At 35.7% G+C, this 23,251-nt stretch overlaps 1 protein-coding gene across 10 annotated transcripts; it reads right to left on the bottom strand.

The window, feature by feature from the left end:
- Positions 1 to 2,550: 2,550 nt before the first annotated feature.
- Positions 2,551 to 22,129, bottom strand: LOC112516034 (phosphatidylinositol 4-kinase beta 1-like). 10 transcript variants are annotated; one of them, XR_003069569.1, is made up of 17 exons: positions 20,190 to 22,129; positions 19,598 to 19,786; positions 19,440 to 19,488; positions 17,114 to 17,246; positions 16,283 to 16,769; positions 14,398 to 14,478; positions 14,195 to 14,317; positions 12,776 to 12,845; positions 9,537 to 9,634; positions 9,358 to 9,462; positions 7,186 to 7,239; positions 5,096 to 5,239; positions 4,952 to 5,005; positions 4,792 to 4,866; positions 3,636 to 3,719; positions 2,877 to 3,067; positions 2,551 to 2,749 (listed from the first exon to the last, which is right to left on the bottom strand). XR_003069569.1 is itself a non-coding variant. In XM_025123067.1 (17 exons), the coding sequence occupies exons 1-17, from the start codon at positions 21,711 to 21,713 to the stop codon at positions 2,966 to 2,968; spliced, it is 3,294 nt and encodes a 1,097-aa protein (XP_024978835.1). In that variant the 5' UTR covers positions 21,714 to 22,129; the 3' UTR covers positions 2,551 to 2,965. The 10 variants fall into 10 exon arrangements, 7 of the variants coding, with proteins under 7 accessions (XP_024978835.1, XP_024978834.1, XP_024978836.1 ...); XM_025123067.1 differs by having other exon boundaries at positions 2,551 to 3,067; positions 16,283 to 16,380; positions 16,459 to 16,769; XM_025123066.1 differs by having other exon boundaries at positions 2,551 to 3,067; positions 20,190 to 20,904; positions 20,962 to 22,129.
- Between the last annotated feature and the right edge of the window lie 1,122 nt (positions 22,130 to 23,251).

Here is a 23,251-nt window from a genome sequence, read left to right as displayed (position 1 = left end):
TCAAATACCTAAAATGCCTTTTAATTAAAACTTTAAGTCAAACTACCAAAATTATTAGCTTCCTAATTTAACCATTGATTTGTGGTTGAGATTGGATCTTACATTATTATAAACTAACCGGTTCTCTCTTGAATGACCCCTTTTATATATATATATATATATATATATATATATATATATATACTTTTTCAGATCTTTTTCTTCTTTTGTTGTTCCGATATTGGCTTTGAGTTCGGACTTCCTTCTTTATATATATATATAAAGAAGGTCGTTCAAGTGAGAATTAATTAGTTTGTGGTAACCGTAAGATCCATTGTGAACCATTCGTTTAAGATATATTTAAGAATATTTCTTAAATAAGCTAAAACGGCAATATAGTAATTCTATTTTTGACAACTAATCAAAATATTTAATTAAAATTAGTTACCTAGTATATCAATTACCTAATATATATATATATCATATTTTATAGATGTTTGTGAATCAAAATGTACCATAGTGATAACGTTCACAATGATTCACGTGTATCACAAATGTATTTTCTTTGTTTTATGAAATGTATCAGAGTGTGCATTTTTTTGTTATTTTCATTGTTTTACAAAGGGTATCACATTGTGCATCTTGTATGTGTATCTGAGTATCAAAGTGAATATCGTTTGTAGGTATCATAGTGTGTATCTTGTATTCACATAATGTTCATCAGAAAATAAGATTCGCCGAATAAGATTCGCCGGAGAGAAGAAAGAGGAGAGATGAGAGAGGATATTTATAAAATCCCTAAAATGCCTTAATTAATATTTTAAGTTAAAATTACCAAAATTATCAATTTCCTAATTTAACATTTGATTTGTGGTTGAGATTTGAACTCATGGTTACCACAAACAAAACACTTCTCATTTGATTAGGTTTTTTTTATATATATATATATATATAAGACTGAGGGTTTTTTGTGAAACCCGTAAGAACAATTCTCAACCCTTGGATTAGATCTACAATCTCAACATTCATAATCATAAGATTGCCACGAGACTTCTCAATAATTACAAAATTGTTATCATGCAACTTTAGACCAATAGATCATTAGCTTATAAAGTTGACCAATGAACATAAATTGGTCTCACGAAAAACCCTTGGTCTCACGTGAACCCAACCCTAATATATATTGGACCAGTGAAGATAGTCCCCATCCCGGTTAAGGTTGGTCTCACGTGAAACAAATCCAAGTTAAGATGGTGGGCGAGTAAATTTTGTTTTTTTAATATTTTTTTTCTGTATTTTCATTTTATAACGTAAAAAGAAAACGTGTATTGAATTTTTTTTTTATTAAAAACCCATTCATATTTTGTTAAACTTCTCATCATAAAATTTGTTATTTTTAAGACTATTTGGAATTCAGTCATTACTAAAGAAACACCAAAAACAATAAATATCAACATTGGAAAAACATTAAAACATCTTTAATATTATAATAAAAATAAAATAATATATGTGTTAATATATAAGAGAGCTTTCTTTTAAGAACTTGCTAATTTATGATATCTTTGAGATCCAATTTAAACCACGAAAAAGTTAGTGTTCCTTTTCAATGATTCGGTTGCAGATGGAATGGAATGTAATCTCTCAGAAGAATTGGAATTTTCATTAGTGGCATAGTGATATTGGGGGGGGGGGGGGGAGGGGGTTGAGATAGCAGATGTGAGAGTGACAGATATGACGACGACAATATTGACATGGTGAGAGTGACAGATATGACGACGACAATAGTAACATGACGGTCAGTGGTAGGTTGGAGGTTAGGCTAAGTTGGATGATGGTTGTGACAGTGAGAACAATGGTGGGGGCGTGACAACGACAAGAATAGCATTGTCATGGTCAAGACAAGGATGGTCGATGTTGGTTAAAATGGATACAAAAGAATATAATTCAATTTCTTTCATTATCCCAAGGACCGAGAAACTCATTTATTTATGGAATTTAAAGAATTTCATCCATTTCAAAAAGTAAACCAAACAAAAGAATTGAAATTTGATCAAAGAAATTTGTCATGAGTTGCAAACAAATTTCTACGAATTCCACAAAGGGATCGATCCAACCAATTACACTCTAATCCCTGTTTTTTTTTTCCAATTGAAACTTTAATTGCTTTTTTGTAACTAATTATGACCACTTTGAAAACATAGTTCAAACTTCAAACCACCCACTAATATTCGATTTTGAATAAAAATTATCCACAAAATCATTAAATTAGTCAAGATGCCCACATACATGCCCACACACTAACGGTTAATAGCAAAAAAGAAAATCAACCCCAAGATCTAAAGAAGAAGCCACCAAAAGTCTTGTCAGATGTCGTTGATGGCTCACACGAACAAGAAAACCAGTCGATATTTTTACAGTGGCTATCATCATCGTTAAAAATCGGATTACAAATACCATCATTACTCTTTAAAAAAGCAAATGAAACAAGAATTATACACAATAATAACAATAATAATAATAATAGCATTACTACCATATGCCAATGTTGATGAAGCAAATAGAAGCAATCTATTAACACAAAGAAAAGATTGGCCATTGCTTTGTTTCTAAATTCAAATTTTGCCCAAAAATTCATCTACAAATACAAGACAGATGTACAGTTGTACCTGGGTCTTGTGGCAAATAAACGAAATCAAACGAAGCCAGTAAATCCCACACAGTCTGGAGTTGTGGCAAAGATCCAAATACGGCCATGAAATCTCCCTGTACACTATTGTATGGTGGTGTATTAAGAAGAATTATGCTCCCAAAATTCGGCATCTATGTTATTGTTCAAGTGGCAAAAGATAATATAATATGCAAAGCAGTTTTGAATAACTTGCTAAGCATTTATTTACCTTCAAACGAAAATCTTTCAGCTTAATATTTGCTTCACAACTCATCATCAGTTGGCGTGTTTCGAATGTAGTCATGTATGCCAATCTCGTCACAATATGCCATTTAAAACCCTCTGATAGTAATCATATTGGCGGGTTCTCCATGCATCTAAGCTGCTGCTAATCAGGGAAAGCACCAACGACACACATTGCTGCAATAAAATGATGAATCAATCATCTTAGAATAAAAACTGCGCCCCGAGTATAATCCAAACCCAACAAAACGAACCCAGTATCTCCCACCTGAGCTGGGGTCTAGGGAGGGTAAGGGGTTGTTTACTTCAGGCTTAATGAGCTTAATGGTCTGAGCGGCTTATTTGCTCAGCTATACGGGGGCATTTCTTAATGGCTTAAGCGTTAAGACATTAAACCAAAATGGCTATATGGAATGAGTCTGGACCCCTCACTGCCCCATTAAGCTACCTAAAACAAATTAATACCAAAAATGACCTAAAATAATCCAACCTTCTCTCTGTGCCTCCCTCAAAAGGACAATACATTTTTATCCGGACAGACAACTTGCTCCATACTGAGCTTAATGGGGAAAAAGAAAAGCAAACGCCCCCTAAGATTAATGCAGACCTGACCTTTACTCCTAAGATTAATGCAGACCTGACCTTTACCCCTAAGAGTAAAGCAGTTGTTTCCGTGAAGACCCTCGAGTTGTGAAAAGTGTGACAAAGAAAGAAAGTCAGGAATGATAAAGATTTGAAAACACACCTCTTCTGTCAAACTTAGGTGAAATCGTTTTCTTAAGTTTTGTATTGTTCTTGGACCACCTTTGAAGCACGGGAATCCGGAGTCCTGGTGAAAAGATAGAAAGGGGAAGCATCTTAAGACACATATATATATATATATATATATATATATATATATATCATGCTGCCATGTAAATTGGTCGCGATGGATCATCATCAGGATAACAGATTTGTGCAGATTTCTCCAAATATATGATCCTCAATAAATAAATAAAAACAAAAACAACAATCTTTATACTGCTATGATTTAGAAAATGGCATTGTTGAGAATCCATAATCACAAGAAACATCAGAATGTGAAGGTTGACTGCTGCTACTAATTATTACTCAACTAAACGGAAAACAAAGAGCTAGATCATGAATTTTGCTGTCAAAATGTCGCTCTTCTATGCAATATTGACATGAATTTATCACCAATTTTACACTAAAAGAACTTTCTATTTAGGTTTAATGTGGTTATAAAAAGAAAAAAAACTAGAAAGTGTGGAATCCACATCAAGGAAAGCAAGTCTCAGATCTCCCAAGGAAAGCAAATCTTGGTTTAAAAATATTTTTATCTAAGGAAGGTTAGAAATGTTGTACCTCTCAGTTCAAATATTTTAACAATTATAACAATAATAATAATAATAAATAAATTAATAAATGCAACTCAACATGCATTTACTAGAACCAACTAGGGAAGGCTAGAAATGTTGCAACACTCGATAGATTTAAAAATAATATATAACTTTAACTCCATAAGCATTTATCGAGCCATCATGGGAAGGCTATACAAGTTGTGCCTCACAGCTCGAAAATATTAGAATAAAAATAAAATTAAATAATGATTTGCAAGTTCAACTCAATAAAGCATTTATTAGAACCAACTAGGGAACCAAAGAAATGTTGCAACTCTCAGTTGGAAAATATTTTAATAAATGAAATTAATTCAATAAAGCATTTACTAGAACCAGATAGGGAAGGCTAGAAATGTTATTTGTAAATGTGTGATATGTCTGAAAGACGAGGAGTGTGTGTGAATTAATTTGCCGTATATAATTATTATATACTTCAAAAAAGAACAAAACCACCAAGTTACTATAAAATAGTTGGCCACAAAAACATTAAGTTACCATTACCTGCAACATCTCAACAAGTAGAATTATCCGCTCTGCATGCTTACGACATGTTAGGAACCCTTGAATGCACAAAACCTGAATCCAGATGGCAGAGGCCAAGATGAGCATTATAACATACCAAGATGTATACATATTTGTTAAAACTTGATAAATATTATACTTTGAAATAGTCGAAGAACTCGCTTGGAACTCCCTCTGCATCGGAATCCATCACCTAAAACAAGACAATTACTTGGTTTAATGACTCTGAGTTATCACAAGAGTTTCAGTGTTTTAATGCACCAAACTATTAGAGTTTACTTGCCTCAAGAAGTTCGCGAGTTAACTTGAATGGGGCACTCTCAAAATTAACACCCCCGGGTGAATTAGAGAGCATGAAGCCAAAGTCAATGTGAATAAGATGCCCATCTTCATCTAGCAAGAGGTTTCCATTGTGTCTATCTTTCACCTAGGCACGGATAAGAAAAAGAAATCAAGTGATGATGCATGAGGCCACCAACTTTCAATCAATTTATGCAAACAATTTGAAATTGAAGTGATAAAGTTCCAATCTGACTCCATATCGAAAGAAAACAAATTCTGAGCAGCTGATTGGGAAACATTTTATTCAGTACGTGACTAAGGGGCTGTTTGGTTGGGTTTTCATCAAGTCCTTTATGGATAAAGCTGTCTGTGTTGATTAATCTGTCTGTATAGATTGGGAAGGTTTTTGTTTGGGAGAGTTTATTCATAGATGGAAGGAGCGTGTTCTTCATTGGGAGGGACAGGTTTGGGAAAAACTTGGTTTTCTGCGTAGAGCTCCCCCTAGAAGCTTACTAAATAAGTCACTTTCTGTATCATTAAGCCACTACCAAACAGTCATGTATAGCTGACCGAATAAGCTGAGAGTCCCATTAAGCTCATTAAGCTGCTAACAAGCAAACCCTAGATCATTCAGAAGAACAGAAAACCAAGAGCTACCTTAAAGGATAACTATGCAAATTGCATGTCCATCAAGTACCAAAGTCAATAATCTAACATAATTAGAAAAAATAAAGCACGCGCCTATTATTCTTGGAAGAAAATTGGGGACACGGGTACAAGGTACCATACAACCAATCATGTGGTTGGCATAAAACACATACAGAGACTCTAGGTGCAAAACAAGCAGAAAATGAAATTCTTATGAAGCTGTGTAGCTTGATCAATCATTCACTTGTGAATAAGCAGTACAACATGTTTTTCAACATATTTACCATTATGCAGAAGAACCATGGCAAACAAAATACAACCTATATTGGTACTCATCACCTCAGTTCATTTAGGTTTTGAATTCAATTATAATGGATATCTAATTTGCAGAACCACATTTTTCCTTCCAAAATTTGAAATAAAACTTCTGGATTTTTAGGTGGTGCTAGAAAGTGCAGTTCATTTAATGAAAACTGAAGGTGTAACACAAAAGTTCTTTCCTATCTCAAGTACACACCATTATTTTACTATTTTACTATTTCCAAACATAAGTCAGAAGTTGTAGACAAGGAGCAGCCACAACAACTCAAGGCTTGTGTTTAACCTTGTTTCCACAAATAAAAAGAAGTATGCTGAGATGGGTTTACAAATATTGTACAGAACTGGAACGTTAGGACATGATGTGTCACACGTACAGAAAGGTAATCCTGAAATTTCCATTCAGATGGACTACAAAAGTTATAGGAATTAAACAGCTGCCATGAGTGCTAACTTCAGATGTCATCCTATCTTAACGAAAGATGAAGAAAACAAGAATCAAAAGGCTCCCTCAAATATAAAATTGAAGACGCCTGGCCAAAAAGTTTACCGGATTTAGGAGCACCAACTGAAAGCTAATTGATTGAAAAAGGATCAGCTCTTTGGCTTTAATGCTTATGAAGTCTAAAAATTTAGACTTTAAAAAAGCACACTGTTTAGGTGTAGCCAAGCTTTGCACAATGTTAGTGCCCACGTGAAGCAACATGAATAGACTAGTTGTCATTCAGAAAAAAATAGGCACTACCATGGTAAGCCTAGGATTCTTGAATAGTTTCTTCAACTGCATCGTTTCACCAGTAATTATGTCATTTATGTATATTCTGATTTGTGCTCCCTCGATTAAGAATTATTTTGATTGTGGTAGTACAAATGTTATCTGACTGAGGCACATCTAATTAACATCCTAGAACCATTTTGCAGTTTCGATTACAATGAACCGCCAAACATCATCTTGAAGCACTCAGATTTTATCCAGATACCACAAAGGGTGCAAGAATAATTTTCAAGCACTAGCATGTAAATGAGAATGTTTCATGTATTTTAAGAATGTATATTAAGGGTTATGGTCATCAGGTCATGAGAATGTATTTGTGTGGATTGTATAAGAAAGGAAGAGAAAAGCACCTGTAACAGATAGCAAACCAGGGAGTATCCAGCCATACTTTCCACAAAGTTCCTCTGCAACAAAGATTCACTGTTAAAAGCCAGAGAGACACTAGAGTATGAACTTGGGTATCCCATTTTCATTTCAATAATGATAGTTGATCGGTTCCATTACATTGGATAGCAAAGGAAATATATAGTCCAATCCACAGGCTACTAACTCATGAGCAATAGAATTTCACTCTTTGAAGAGAGTTTATAAACTTGTACTTCTATTTATCTCAAGTTTGCATCAGTCCTTTTACATAATGGAATAAATTGAAGTACATGCCTGTATTTCTAATTTTCCTAAGTTCACCTTTTCTTTCTTATATATTTATATATGGTAATCAAAGTGCCAAATAATACATGCGTTTTGGACATACTGTCTCAAACAAGCAAACCACTGATCAATTTCGATCATCAAACTAGTAATAAACATGAAGGGTCATTCTTGATATCCACACCTTGTTAAGACTATCAAAGAGGAGAGGCCTCTGAAAGAAAAGAAAAGCCAAAGGGAAAGGTGAAAATTCAATCAAAAAGATTTGACCTAGAATGGAAGGAATCTATTCCACTAAGATCGGTAACAATCAACCGCCTCTCACCAAGTAATTGCTCCTAATGGAAAACCCGGGTTCCAACTCAACACTGCTTGGCAAGAACCGGAGTAACGATGTCCTCCAGAAACTGTACTTTTTCACCAGGCACATGAACTAAGATAGGTGTTTGACTATTTGTCAAATATCGGAGTACTTTCAATAAGAATATGCAGAATCTTGTAGATCAAATTCAAGACCCTCAAAGAAAATAATGACTCAGAAAATATATTAAACTATGCATTAGCTGAGAGATGGAAAGTGAGAAGTCAATAACTTTTATGCACTTCAGCGGCATACTAACAGTTGGAAGCAACTCAAGCCAAAGCTACTGTAACCATTTATGGTCATACACAAATATTGTGCACCCACGTATCTAGTGCTAAAAACCCACACGGAGAGTCCTTTTTGTGCATTGTTTATTTAGTATATAACATATTAACACAAAAATTACCTCCTAGATTAACACAGACCTATCTTTGCGTTTCTCCTTTATCTAATAATCACATTGTACCATGCATATACAAAAGCACCAGCTAACAGATCTACAAATATTTTCAAATGTCCCACTTTGATGACAAAAGGGGATATCTAAAATCCAGAAGCAAGTGCTCTGATACGCAATCAAAGCAGTAACACATGTCTGGCTCCTAAAGCAACTTCATTGGTATGGGCAACCTCCTTGGTATGGGCAACCTCCTCAATCCCCACATCTCCAGACTCAATAATAGTTAAAGAAGAAATAACAGACAATATAGAGGTCAAAATGATAGGATAAGCAATCAACCAATCAAAATAGTTGACACAAACCCCAAGAGTTGACCTGTAGTAATTCACAGGAACCTGGGTGCCTCATGCATCAGGTCTCAGGTCCACAAGGCGCTATTGACTCACAGGGGCCACACCTGCTGTCCCAAAAGGTCTATAGTTTGCCAGTCCATGTGAAGGGGGAGCTTTGTATTGACCACATGGACTAGTTGGGTTACAGGTGACAATACCATGGTTAGCCAATCAGAGCATCTCCAACAGATTCCCCAAAATCTCTAAAATGGAGAACCAAAAGTCAAAATCTCCAAAAATAAATTACATTCATCTCCAACAGATTCCCCATTTTGGAGAATCCAACATTGATTATAATATTTACATATTTCATTCATATATTAAAATATTATCTCTCTTTAAATATTTATTTTCAAAGTTTTTCGATTGGTGCTCTCACTTAATAATCATTTTTGGGGTGTTCTCCATATTTGGAGGAAAAACCCTTCTCTCTCCTGCTTTCTCCATTTTGGAGAGTTTTGGGGAAGCTGTTGGAGCAAAATATTGGCTCAAAATCCCCAGTTTCTCCATTTTGAAGAAGCTGTTGGACATGCTCTAAGAACTTGTGACACATGCAGAAACATATAAAAAAAGAGGCAGATAAGATGTAGAAATAATGTGCAAGAGTCAATGATGAAAATGGTTAGAGAAGAATCCGACAATCATACTTGTAATGACTTGCAGAACTATGCACAAGAGATGTTAGATAAGATGCTCCCTCTCAACTGGCATTTACCTGTGCAAGCTTATAACTTGGCGAATTTTCTTGATATTTGGCGATGAAAAAGTCACGCAGGCTTGTGATATTCGGGAATCTACTTTTGATAGAGTGAAGTGATGCCTGCAAAAAGTGAGTGGAGTACATTTTAGAGACCATACTTCAGACATATAAATGATATAAATGAATTAGCATACTGTATCTGGAATTGTTTCAATCAGAGCTGTGTAAGAAGATGTGACAAGAACTTCATAAGGGCGCAGCCAGAGAGGTAGTCCAGCTTCTTGGAATATATCTGACATTAGGAGAAACCATCAAATTCCCAACAATTAGAACAACAAAGAAACAATTACAACAAATAAGCTATTTCACTTTAGTATATTTACAATCGCTACAGATAATCCAATGACAGAAGATTCAAGGGCCATTACTTAATCTTATGTTTCCTAATTTTCCTCCATTTCAGTTGTAGCCTTTACGGCATTCGCCTAGCGTCCTGGCAGTCAATAGTTGACATAATGATGCAATGCCTTGGCCATGTGATATTTGATCTCAACGTGAAAAATTAAGGCAATATTCTGGTTAAAGAAAACCAATTTCATACCCAATACCCAAATCTGAACGGACCCAAAGAAGGTTAAGAAAATCCAAATTTAACAACAGAAAACCCTAATGTACTCCATTGTCCCACAGGTTGCTCATCTTCTTAGTTTCACTTATATGTGTGTATATTGCATACACGTCCTCTCATCAGTAGCAGTCTATAGGAGTAAAACTCTGTATCATTTTCATATTAGTTTATTACATCAGTAATTGTATTTTATTATGCTAGCAATTACTTTTAACAGTTTTTAACTTCGATGGATACTTTATTCTATGTCGTATTCGCTGAACTTTGACTTGTTTTAATTGTTTTTATAGGGGTATCTGATTAAGTCATGGTTCTCTAATTCTCTAATATTTATCTTGTTAGCTTTATCTTATTGGTTCCTCTTTAACTTAAACCAGCTTGTAAGTGGATGCATGCTATATGAAGTTAAATGAGGATCGATCCATTGGCTGTCTGAAGGCTCACCTTGTGTCCAAAGGCTACTCCCAAACCTACAACATTGATTATAAGGAGAAATTCTCGCCTATTGACAAAATCCTTCTTTTTATGGTTCTAGTTATCCAGGAGTAACTACTATTCGGTATTCAATTGACATCAAGGTATATTATGCTGGCGGTAGGCATAGTAATGGTAAGTGCTGATCATCAAGGCATCTCTACTTAAAAAATGTTATCATGTCATATGTTACTAATTTTAGGCATCTTCAACACTTTCTGGGGATTGAAGTATACCAATGCCTGCAGAAAATTGTGTAATGTCAAAGAACGCATGCATTAGATTTATTATCTAAGTGCCAATTGATGGGGTGCAAGCCAGTAGAGTCATCGATGGCTATCATCAGAGATTGGAACTTCTGAAAGATCCATAGAAAACACAGGCGACTTATAGTAATGCTTATTTATATGATTGTGACACAATCAGATATCTCTCAATCCTTGAGTGTAGTTAAATCGCTCTCATCAAAGTTTAGGCATCTAGAGGGCTCTCAAGGGAGAGGCCCATTAGTGGCCTAGCTTCTGCCTGCTGCTTCCTGCTGTTAAAGAAAGTGACCGAATTTACCGCATTAAAAAGAAATCAAACGGAAAGTCCTTTCTCTTTTTGCTACTAATAACTGGGCTCGGTAATCTCCTAAATTACAAGAGACGAGGTTCTATATTCCAGCTCCATTTAGTGTATTACTAGTGACTTCACCAAAAGGAATCTAAAAAATTGTCAGACTCTCAAATGCCGATTGGGCAAGATGTCTTTTTATCTTCGGACTATGATTGGCTACTTGTTTTCTGAAGGTGGGAATCTTGTCTAATGGAAAAGCAATAAGCAACAAACAGTATCATGATCTAGTGTTGAAGCCAATTACCGTGCTATAAAAGATGTCAACTATGAGATGATTAGATGAAAGGGACCTAACGGCTGAAAATAAACTAATGAGACTATATTGTGATAATCAATTTGCTAAATCCACATAGAAAAAAATCAAGTTTTTCATGAGACCCAAAGACATTGAGAACAATTGCCATATCACCAAAAGGCCTTTGGCCTAGCGGAATGTAAGCATTTGGCCTCCTAGGAGGTCAGGGGTTCAAACCTCACCAAAGGATGAGGGGGTGTGAGATTATTTGTTCCATTTGCCATAAATAAATATTATATACTCCAAAAAAAACAATTGCCGTCTCGCAAGAAACCGAATCATGTGTACTTTGACTACTCCTCCATCATTCAACCGACTTTCACCTCTAGGGAGCACCAACTCACAGACATTCCAACACGACGTTGCAGAAGTTTCAAACAAAACTTCATCTGAGCCAAGTTGGGTTTGATCAACACCTATGCTCCAGCTTAAAAAGTGTTAGGAGAGTCATGTTAATTCATAACTCACTATTTGTTATCTTCTTAGCTTTCTCTTATTAGTTTATTTCTACCTTTAACCATTTTGTAACATATATATAGGTATTAGTTTTCATTCTCAAAGAGATTATTATATATTAACTATTACTTTTGGTGTTTGGTGGTTAAATTATGTTCTAGTTATGTCTTAATGTTTGGAGGGTGTTGTCTAGAATTCGTAACTACTGTTCAATGTCCTCTTTAAGTTAATTTAAGAACACATGTAAGTTGCTCAACATGAACAACTTGCCGTACACACTCCATGACGAAAGCCATAGGCATCTTGGCAGTTTGCTACCGTCATGAATCTTGTGGCATCATAACAACTATGCAGTTCACATCTCCGATTTGTTGGTCCCATCTCCATGTATCATCACACTGAAAATAAGACCCCTTCGGATTCGAGAAGAAAGAATATGAATCACACATTGGTAATAACATAGCCGTAATTTGGCAGGAGGGTGCCAATTCATGCAATAAGTCTCATCTAGTATCTTTTACAAGGCATGAAATAGAAATGGAGGTTAACAAAGAAACAATAGTACTCCAAACGGAAGTTTCTCATGGATTCTGATTAGACCATAATTTTCAGATTATTTGTTTCTTAATTATTCCTATACTGTAGCTTCACTCTTTTTGAGTGTATCAATAGTACGAACATTTACACAAAGAAACCAATTTTTTTCCAACAAATATGTGGATATAAAAGCTTGCACTGCATAAATTGAGCCAATTAACTGAAGCAAATGTCTGTCCACGAGAATATTTCATGTTTTTTGGTCGTACGTATGAAGGAAGCCCATGTAAGAACTCAAAACTGATAAATTGGGTTTAGTACCTTTCCTCCAAGCAGTTTTAAGTTGTCTCTACTACAACAATGTCCTTATGATTTTCAAAAATATACATTATCTAGACAATCAAATCAATAACGAACAAACATACCGTAAAAGTGAGAAATAAGTTGCACTGCAAGATGTTCCTGCCTACAATCATCGCCACTTTTCACAATAACCTAGAAAGAAATTATTGCATATTAAGACAAGTGTGGACATTAAAATAATAAGAAAATACAACACTGTCAAACACAGCTGAACTGTGACAGAAAGGTAGGCATGCTATCTTCTAATCATATCAATTGCTCATAAGAGTAGAAATTGAGTTACTATTTCTCCAACAACCCCCCCCCCAAAAAAAAAAAGCTCTTTTCTTGTTTGGAATGATGGAGAAATTGCATCGTAATTTTCTTTCAAATTTCCAACTGCCTTACTTGTTATGACTAATTTTGGGATAAAGGAGACAAACATTCAAGATGCTTGTTGGAATGTATAAAGAAGACCGAAAGAATGTATGACGCATTCGCAGTTCAAATTTTCTAAACTCCATCCCCCTCTCTCAATTCTTGTTGATCAACATTTTAGTTCATTTAACAGTTTTACAAGGTTTTATTAAACCCAATTAGAAGTGCTTGATTCCTTTAAACATTTCGTTCTTCCCTAAAGAGAACAGAAATGAGATCATAACTTGTAACCCATTAACAATTTGAAGTACACAATTCCCATGCCAAACTTGCCTCATCGCCACCTTTTGATTGGAGTGCACTCGCCTTCAACCAAAGTAAAATATTATGATCTTTTAGAAAACAAAATCTTCAATGTGTTCCAACCATATTAGTTCCTCATTTGTAGCATATACAACCACCATCGAGGCAAAAATAAAGATTCATAAAATTTAATTTTCAAAGAAATTTTGTACGCAATAGATAGAAGCAAAGTGGAAGAGCTACAAAACACGGTTACCTACTTCAACATATGTAAGCTGGCAGCAAATACCAACAAGTACGTAAATCAATAGTAATAACTGGATAATTCTGTTACTACAGATTCTCACATGACTATTTAACATCATATCAATGACTTGTCACTTGATGACAAGCAGCTATTAATGTGCCTTCAAACTTTTGGTAATATTAACAACTTACTAAGGACACAAAGAACCATTTCGAATGCTCAACCACATAGAGGATCATGTTAGTTTTTAGTTCAGTAAGTTCTGGTTTTTTAAGAAAACTTCCCTTCGCTGATGATAGTATAAAAAAGTTCAATTCTGATAATTTGAAGCAAACATCAACTTGTTTAGAAGGTAGGAAATTGCCTATATATTTCTATTTAGATCTGCCAGATAACAATAACATAATTAACTTCAAAGCCCCGGTCAAGTAAGACCAAGTATTTTCAAGATACAGCTTGCTTTGCTCACTTAAGAAATAAAGAAAAACAACACAAGCGAAAGCAAAAACAAAAACACAAAATATGGATTGCTAACAGATTCAATATTCAGGAAGTCAATCAATTGCAAACTTACCGAGCACAAGTCCCAACCAGGAAGTTTTCCATATACTGAAGCCTGACGAATTCTATCTTTTTTTGCTTGCCAAAGTTCACCAGATAATGCATCACCTGCCTTCGGAGTTGCACCATCTATATCCTATTTCAAATGAGACATCTTTCAGAGATTACATGCTGCTGAAGATAATACAAGTTTTTTGCCACTTCACTAGTGCTCACCTTTGGTTGTGCATCTGATGAAGCTTGACCAGTCCCCTTTAAAGGGAGCCCGGCAGGTGCCTCTCCTTTTAATGCAGCAGCCTGCATGAACAAACAACATATGCATTTGAAATAAGTAAGAACTCCTCCATATTCCCATCTGCTATAACACACACATACATATATATATATATATATGTATGTGTGTGTATATACATATATTCTGTTTTTGCCGTATTTTGCTGCCATATCCTACTGCATTTATGGAATTATGTTTGTTTTGTTAAGTGTTATGCATTTATGCATTTTGTTGTTTTACTTTTTGGGGTTACGCCTCACGTACCTAATGGGAAAACGCCTCAAGGCTCGTTTCCCTCCTTAAAAACCTTGCCTATGATCACTAACAGGCTATTATAGTTTTATGTTGAAGTGTCCATTTTTTCCAAATAGTTGGATCACCACTTTCAGTGGGTACACAAGTCAATACTTGGTTCAACACAAATGCAATTAACCCTTACACAGAGACACAACCCTACCACTGCTTATGTTGTATGTTAAAGCCCAATTGCACACTCAGCACATTATAGGCTTAAGGTGTATTAAGGGATAACATTCAATGGATAAATTTTTTAGCAAGGAAATACTTCAAAATTGCGTCTTTTACCATATAAAATCTCTTTATTAATTATTAAATAGGAATAGAAATAGAAAAAAATACTCAAACTTGCAAAACCATTAGGAAACCAAACAAACCCGGTTTATCCCACACGAAAGGTAGCGTATAGGAGGGTAAGATGTACATAGATATTTCCTCTGCCTCAAGAGGTAGAGAGATTGTTTCCGAGAAGCTCCCCAGCTTGTGAAAAAGATTTGGAGGCTTAGCTAGAAGCCACAGTTTTGCAAATTCAAAAGCATTAATACTTGTGTATACAAAGTAGATGAGTCCTCCATTTCAAAATGGGCAGTCAATTAGCCGGTTGGATGTTTTACAAAAAAAAAACCGAGATACTGTCCCCTTTACCCAAAAAAGAAGTTAAGTGAGTCTCCTTTCCAGTAACCAAGTTGAGGGCCTTTTGTATTCTTATTTTATTCATTCTTGTTACTCTTCTGCTTTCAGGCTAATCAAAACAGGAATGTTCTCTTTGTCGTATCTTCTCTCCATTGTGTTGAGCATGCCTTGTGGGTAAAAGAATTCTATATATCCTATTGATGTACTTTGGAATTAAATGATTTATTATTCAGACACTTAGACAATTCATTTGACTTCATTTTCAAACAATATCATGCATTCAGCTCGCTTTTCATACCGTCTAAATGGTTCAGAATTTAAATGCTGCCTCTTCAGTGTTCAGACCTGGACTTCAGTGGCACTTAAAAAAAAACTCCTGCCCATATGATGCAATCGGCAGAATTTAACGATAAACTACTAATAACCACAATAATGTAACAGAAGTGAATATGGCAACATAGTCCAAAAAAATATGATCAAATGCATCCCAACATAACTTATAGTAATGAAATGTAGATGAAGGATTGTGTGAGAATAAGAGTTAGGGTGAGAAGCGAAAGAAGAGATCTGAACCCTTGATCATTTTTAATCTCACCCCCATTCCATGAATTGCGCTTCTCACAGGAATTGATCCGGTGCATCTCGGTGCATCTCATTAGTGTTGCTCTTCAATTAGGATTGATCCAAGGGTGGAGATCCCTTCTTACCCTTCTCATCATAACTTCCATTCTCACCGGAGCCCAACCCAAGAAATGTATTTAGGTTTTATCATATTTGTATTATGTATCTACACATTTGCTTCACAGATGTGGCACTCATGACTCTTTTTTAAGATGTGGAAGTAAATAAAATCTGCAACAGAAACAGACAGTAATAGTCAAGATATGCTGAATGTACCTTCACTTCCTCAAAAGCAATGGTACTTGGAACACGACGATGCTCCCTCCTTCTCGGTGGTTCCTGAACCTCTATGTCATCCATGCTGACCCCAGAATCTGCAGTCAACACTACTCTTACCCATTCTGTATCACTGCCATCCGCTGCTCTAGATGGATAACTTGCACACTTCCCACCTTCACAATGATGAATGTCAAATTTTGAATTGGATGCTTCAAAGTTCTTTGAACAGCATGGCAATGGATTCTCCACTAAAAGGCGCACATTAACAAACTTCGCTTTCGAATCCCACAATTGACCCATTGCCTGGTCAATTGCATCAGAAGCAGATCTTGACATTCTATCATAACCAGAATGGTAAAGATCCTGTCCATTCGATAAAGGATATGCCCAAGGAGGAGGCTTTGGCAGAAATGCATCTCCATTAGCTAATGGAATTCCACCCCTCGAAAGTTTTTGAGAACTAGAGCCATCCTTTACGGTACTACTGAACAAGGACATAAACACAAGACCTTACATACAGAACCAAGTAATCATCACAGTAAAAAACAATAAATAGAAAGCAGAGGTAGTCCATGACAGGGAGAGCAGTTATATTTCATAAGGGTTGGGTCCCGGTGAGAAAGGTAAGAAGGGATCTCCACCCTTGGATGCACATTAGGATGAGATGCACCGAGATGAAATGCACCATGATACACCGGATCAATCCCCGTATCAAGCGCAATTCATGGGTGGGTTTGAGATTAAAAGTGATCAAGGGTCCAAATCCCTTCTTACGTTTCTCACCTCAACTCTTCTTCTCACACGATCCTTCGCCCATTTCATAATTACCTCACAGTTTCACTTTTCAATAATTCAACGCATATAAGGTAAGGTGCTTTTTCCCTGGAATTAAGAAGAACGGCTTCATCTTCTGGTATATGAACCACACGATACATCCCCTTCCCCATGGGAAAGCACACGCCTACCATGTAACAAAAAAATATTCAAAATGAGACAGCTGAACTTAAGGTTGTAATTTATCCATTCAGTTAATATAAGACAACGAACCAAATAAATTCACTTCACAAGCTGATTGAAAACAAATTGTAGACTACTGTAGCCAACAATATGAAACATGATACAGAAATAATCGATGTAAACGCCATGTACAAGGCAAGCACACACATATTTACAATGTAATCTCCCACACAACAAACTGTAGCATGGTAAAGCTACTTACATGTGCATAGAAGAACATACATTGCAGTAAAATATTCTTTCTAGGCAAGACATGCACCTTCTCCTTGATGGAATATTCAAATTCAAGTATTCCTTTTCTTCTTATTCACTCAAGCACTTCCACTTTGAGACAAAAATGCCCTCAGGATTTTTTAATGCCACAAGTTCATTGGATAATTAAGAGACATACACTAAAATCCCCACCATTTGAAGTACTGTAATGAAAACTACAATATGGTTTACATCCCTTTGGTGGTTTTCATAGTGCCTAGATGTAATGTAGTACATCGAGGGAGTACTACAATACCACAATATAGTAGCTTCAACTACAACACGTGCCTTTTTATTGCATACTAGTTGGGATATAGAATATAGTAGCTTGTACTAGGTGGTGCATATATTTCTAAAAGTTGTAAAAATGATCACATCAGAAGAATCTCCCTTGCTTGTAAAAAATAGAAAGGAACATACAAATAAGCTTTCATATAGCATGTTCAAGTCACAGGAAACCTTTGGCTCCGAAACAGTTTACTTCTTTGTCAAAAGGGGACAGGTGCATTCTAGTCGGTCTACATCGTAAGTTCAGTTATATACTTATATAAACCATAACAAGGTCATTCAAGTCATATAGAGGCTGTAGCATTCATTTAATAATTTATATCTGGTTGTCCACAACACTTCAAGTTCAACCATTTGCATCATAGATTTCAAGGGAAGACAGATGTAAAAGTTAAGACATGAGAACTTAAAATAACCAAGATTTTTGGTAGTCAAATCCAATTGGTGTACATGTTAAGGAGGCAAATAAGATGTGATTGTTATTTCATTTGCTCGCTCTTTTAAAGGATGACAATGAAGTGAAAAAAGAAGGTTTGGACCCGGTAGTCATGAGGACTTCAGTGTTCCCAATTTTATGGAACGCAAAATAACAGACCAAGGTAGATAGATACTCTTGGGACCTAGCTGCCAAGGTGTGAGATGAGGCGTACACCTCACTCTCACACATGAAAACGAGGAGCAACACTTGCAAAAAGGTTCATACATATATGTAGCCATTAATTGAAGTAGTCATTTTAGCCTTTGAACCATATAAAGAAAAATCTTACAGCCTACACTGCAATATTCACATAAAATACATTCGTTCTTGCAACAAATTGGAATGTGCAATCACTTCAATCTGGCCACTAACTTTGCCTATCTGGCCACCAAGCATATTTAACTTGATAAGATTTGATAGTAATGAATAGATGTCACAACACATACGTGACTAATATTTCTATACCAATCAGCCACTTCTTTCCAGCCATGTTTTAAATAACCATTGATAAAGTATGAAAAATATGGTTTTAGCAAAGCATATATACATGTACTCGGCAGTTGGCCAACTAAGCAGTAATCGAGCGCATCCATCAACTTCATAAGTCTTTCTATTAAGGGTGGTCATCAATGTTACCAACAGCGAGCAATAGGTTTTGAGGAAGTAAATGATTCATCAGTTAGAAGAAATCAATTTTGTCAAATCTAACCTTACAGGTAAAAGTTGTTTTAATAAAAACCCCAAGATATTTTATTTGGCATAAAATGCATTTGCTTAGAAGGTAGCCCAGAAAAGATATGTTTCATCACCTTTTGTGAAAGGGCCACTGCACCACTATGCCTTACAGACAAGGAGTGCACCTCCCTGAACATGATGTGTGCCTCATGCAAAATATGTGTATTTAGACTTGGGTATTGATAGAATATCTGAATATGTTTCACAAATTTTCCTATAAGAACACGAAAATAATTAACTTTTAAGAATTCCTTTTCCTATGTAATGCATGTGAATATACTTATGAGTGAATACATACTGTTGGACATGCATGTCTATGTGCCAGCGTGTATGAAAATATATGCAGAGATAAATAGAAAGAGAGATAGAGAGAGAGAGAGAGACCTCCACTACTTTGCGCTGCAGCAACATGCACATTGATCTCAGTGAGTGACTACAAACACATGAATCACAAATTCCAATATTCAGTAAATACAAAATAATGGTCATCCACACAGAAAATAAAAGCTTAACCTGGTATTGAGAGAAAAGACAAGCACAACCTCAGAAAGAGCACTTTTGCGATCTTCAACCGGAAAAACATCTACTAAGCCATATGACGTCTCGCATAGGGAGTGAACAAAATCAAGGGACTCATGATATGTCCCTTTACGAAACTGTGATGCAGTCGCATTTGGCAGAGGTGGCTTGTTACTGGAATTCTCATTCCTTTGCTTTGAACCAGGATTCTTCTGTCAAAAAAAAATATTTTTAGTAAGAATACCATAGAGAACAGTCAGGCTACTTTTGTTAAGCACTTCTTCACAGCAGAACAGAACACACATTCAAAAATAGTAAAATATATCTAGCTGTTAGGATTATGGAAAGAATTAATCAACAAGAAGATAAAGCTCCAAAGAGTAGAATTAATCAACTATGACACTGGTTTCGAGAAAACATAATAGACCATATCTTGAACGGGTAGAGCATCTCTTCTAATTTATTTTTAAGATACATAATATTTGCTCATTAATAATCCAGAAAACCAATCCCACAAACTAGACCATGCTACCACACTCTGGAACAATTTAATCTCTTTACAAAAGGAGCTAAAAGAACAAAAAAAGAACAGCGATCACAGATATATGTACTAACCTCCTTGTTCTTTTTTGATCCATAAAGCTCTGAATCTTCCACAGAACGATCGCGGTCTCTGAATAACTTGCGGAAAAAAATCTCTGTTCCTGGACTGCTTTCAAGCCCACCACCATTGATGTTTTCATTTGTCGGTACAGTTTTGGTATCATCAGATTGCATACGAAACAATCTGCGGAACAAGGGAAAGTCCGAAGGTTCTTCGTCCACACCATTTGCATGCCCATTGCCTTCCTCGCTAGCAGCTTCATCTTTCTTGTCTTCAAATTTTTCTTTAAAGATTTTCCGAAAGAAACCTTCTTTCTCATCATCTTCGACAGAATTCGTCACTTTCTCTTCTTCTTCGCTTTTATCCCTGAAAAGTTTCCGAAAGAACCCATCTTTATCATCACCTTCTGCAGATTTTGAAACCGTTTTTTCCTCCAAATCTCCTTTATTATCACGAAATATCCGTTTAAAAAACTTATCCGAGCTTGATGTGACCTCATCTTCATCTTTACTATCTTTGAGAAACCTACGGAAAAATCCATCCTTCTCCTTGTCCTCGTCATCTCTCTCGACTGACTTTCGCACATCTTCATCTTTAGAATCTCTTAAAAACCTTTTGAAGAAACCATCTTTGTCTGATTCATCCTCATCCTTAGAATCTCGTAAAAGCCTCTTGAAGAAACCATCCTTGTCTGATTCATCCTCATCTTTAGAATCTCGTAAAAGCCTCTTGAAGAAACCATCCTTGTCTGATTCATCCTCATCTTTAGAATCTCGTAAAAGCCTCTTGAAGAACCCATCCTTGTCAGGTTCCTCTTCGTCTTTATCAATGGATTTCCTGAAAAGCAATGCATTCCGCACTTTTGGACTAGGAATGAATTTCTTAAATATTGTATTATCATCTGGTGAGGCCTTGCTACTACCTTCATCCTGCGAAGGGTTCGCTGCAGAAGAAGAGAAAGAGAAAGACTTCTGAGGCGGAGGAGATGTTGCTAATGATAATAACCGTTGTTTTGAGGATAGTAACCTAGTAAGAACTTGGTTCTTGCCACCATTGCTCGTGGGCTCATTTTGTGGTTTAATCAAAGGCGTCCACTCTCCCATTAAGGTAGCAGCAATCTGACATTTCTCTTGTATTCTACTAATCCCATCATTATCATCTGAATCCTCAAGCTCTGCCATCAAGAACCATTGCACTTTCAGTGCTATCTTAAGCGATTTGGAGCATATATCAATAACGAATTTATCAAGCGATGGACTGGGCTTGTGGACAAGCATGTAACATATCTGAAACAAGTAGCTTTCAATGCCAGATAGTGGGAGAGTGTACATCCTGTTGCAGAGGTAATCCCTAACCCCTGGGTGATCATGCTTGTACAAATAACTAACCGCAATCCACTCACAAAAGAAGGAAGAATCGAAGAATCTGATCAACCAACCACTCTCTCCACCACTCTCACTCAATAGATTGTTCCGCGTGATCTCCCTCGGCGACGACTCCTCTCCGCGAGTCAATCCCAGAATTCTAACCACCATGATCAAATTAATCTACCATACTCCTAAACCCACTTGAGAGACGACATCGGATTCTAAACCCTAAAAACTTCAACTTCAATCAATTTTACAGTCACTGACAATTTCGATTAAAACCCTAAAATGAAAGTTGTTTTCCAATCAATCCTAGCAGTATTTCAAACTATGCTACAGAATTTTGCTCCCTATACTCCAAGATCAGAGATTTGGAGATGAGAAAATACAAGAAAAATATTGAAATCAAGGAGATCTGATGAACAATCTTACAAAAGTAGTTCCTAATGCTGCAGATTACCAGAATGAGCTCGTCGTCGGGTTTTGTAAATGCAATCGTCACAGTTGCTTCCGTCGTCTCCGTTGGCCACAGAGAAGAGAAGTGAAGGAATGATTAAGCAGAAGTTGCCGATGTGATTGCGTCCTGATTGTGTCACACCACTTCTTCTGCTATAAAACATTTTCCAATACTTTTATTCCTTGTAACTCATAATAATGTTGTAATAAATAAAATTGAATTCAAATTGTTTTTGCCTTTTCAAGAAAAACTCAATATTTATCTGATTTATGTACAATGTTGCGGTGTATATCTTGATTCAAAGTCGATAATTTGAAATGAAAATCATGTTTCATTTTATCTGTTTTTTTGTTCATCTCGATACTAATTGTATACTCGTATAAAATAGCTGAAAGTAGATAATGAACAGATGTAAGTAAGAATACCCGGTAAAAATAGGTTTTTACCAAATAAAACATATATGTGGAACCGTTTTACATATTTTATGTAGAATGTGAAAAAGAATAAAAGGCAAATTAGTGTTAAGGTTGTGAAAAATAAAACGTGTTTCCTTATGTGAAAATAAGTGGTAGTTGATGTTGTTATCGGGATCTTCTTTCTAATTTTCCAGGACTCTTGAGATTAATCAAGGTGCAAGCAAGCTAACCTAGACACATATGGTTTAAAAAAAATGGTGACTAATGTTGAACTTTTTTAACAAATAGAATACAAGTTGAGAATTTTATTCTTGGTTGCTATTATGATTTTGAAGTTGAAGTTTGTGGTTCATCGGTAGAGAACTTCTTTTCAAAACTTTCTCAAATGCTAACTTTGCAGCAGAGGATGAGAATATGCCAAAAAAGTGTTTCTCAATAAATCATAATGATATTTACGATAAATATTTAAATACATGCTTTTGATTTTAAACATGCCAATGCATTTTTTTTTGTTAAATGGGACTCAACTCATATAAATACTTTTCCATAAAAAAAACATTACTTATATAGCTCTCTTAGAAAAAGGAAAAAAAATGAAAAAACAGGTGTAAAATAGTTTAAAAAGTAAGTTTACAATAGGCATATAAGTTTACATGATGCTCTTGTCCCAAGCCTTTTCGATCAAGTCGATTACAGATTTAAGTTTCCCTTCCTTCACCAACCCAACCGGATAATCCAGATTATGGGTTTTCGGTCAATAGATTTTCAAGCAGGTGAATTTCTTCACAATAGTTGTCAAAAATAATTTATAACAGTTGCTTTTTTCAACCGGT

The sequence above is a fragment of the Cynara cardunculus genome, assembly GCF_001531365.2.
Source record: "Cynara cardunculus var. scolymus isolate 2C chromosome LG 7, CcrdV1, whole genome shotgun sequence".
NCBI classification, from domain to species: Eukaryota; Viridiplantae; Streptophyta; class Magnoliopsida; order Asterales; family Asteraceae; genus Cynara; species Cynara cardunculus.
This window is presented reverse-complemented; position numbering and strand designations above follow the sequence as displayed.

Coding starts and splice junctions, on each gene's coding strand:
- LOC112516034 (XM_025123062.1), bottom strand. CDS start 21,713: ATGGTGGTTAGAATTCTGGGATTGACTCGCGGAGAGGAGTCGTCGCCG. Junction 14,318..14,397: donor CATCAGATGCACAACCAAAG/GTGAGCACTAGT, acceptor CATTTGAAATAG/GATATAGATGGTGCAACTCC. Junction 5,240..7,185: donor TGGTTTGCTATCTGTTACAG/GTGCTTTTCTCT, acceptor ATCCGTGCCTAG/GTGAAAGATAGACACAATGG.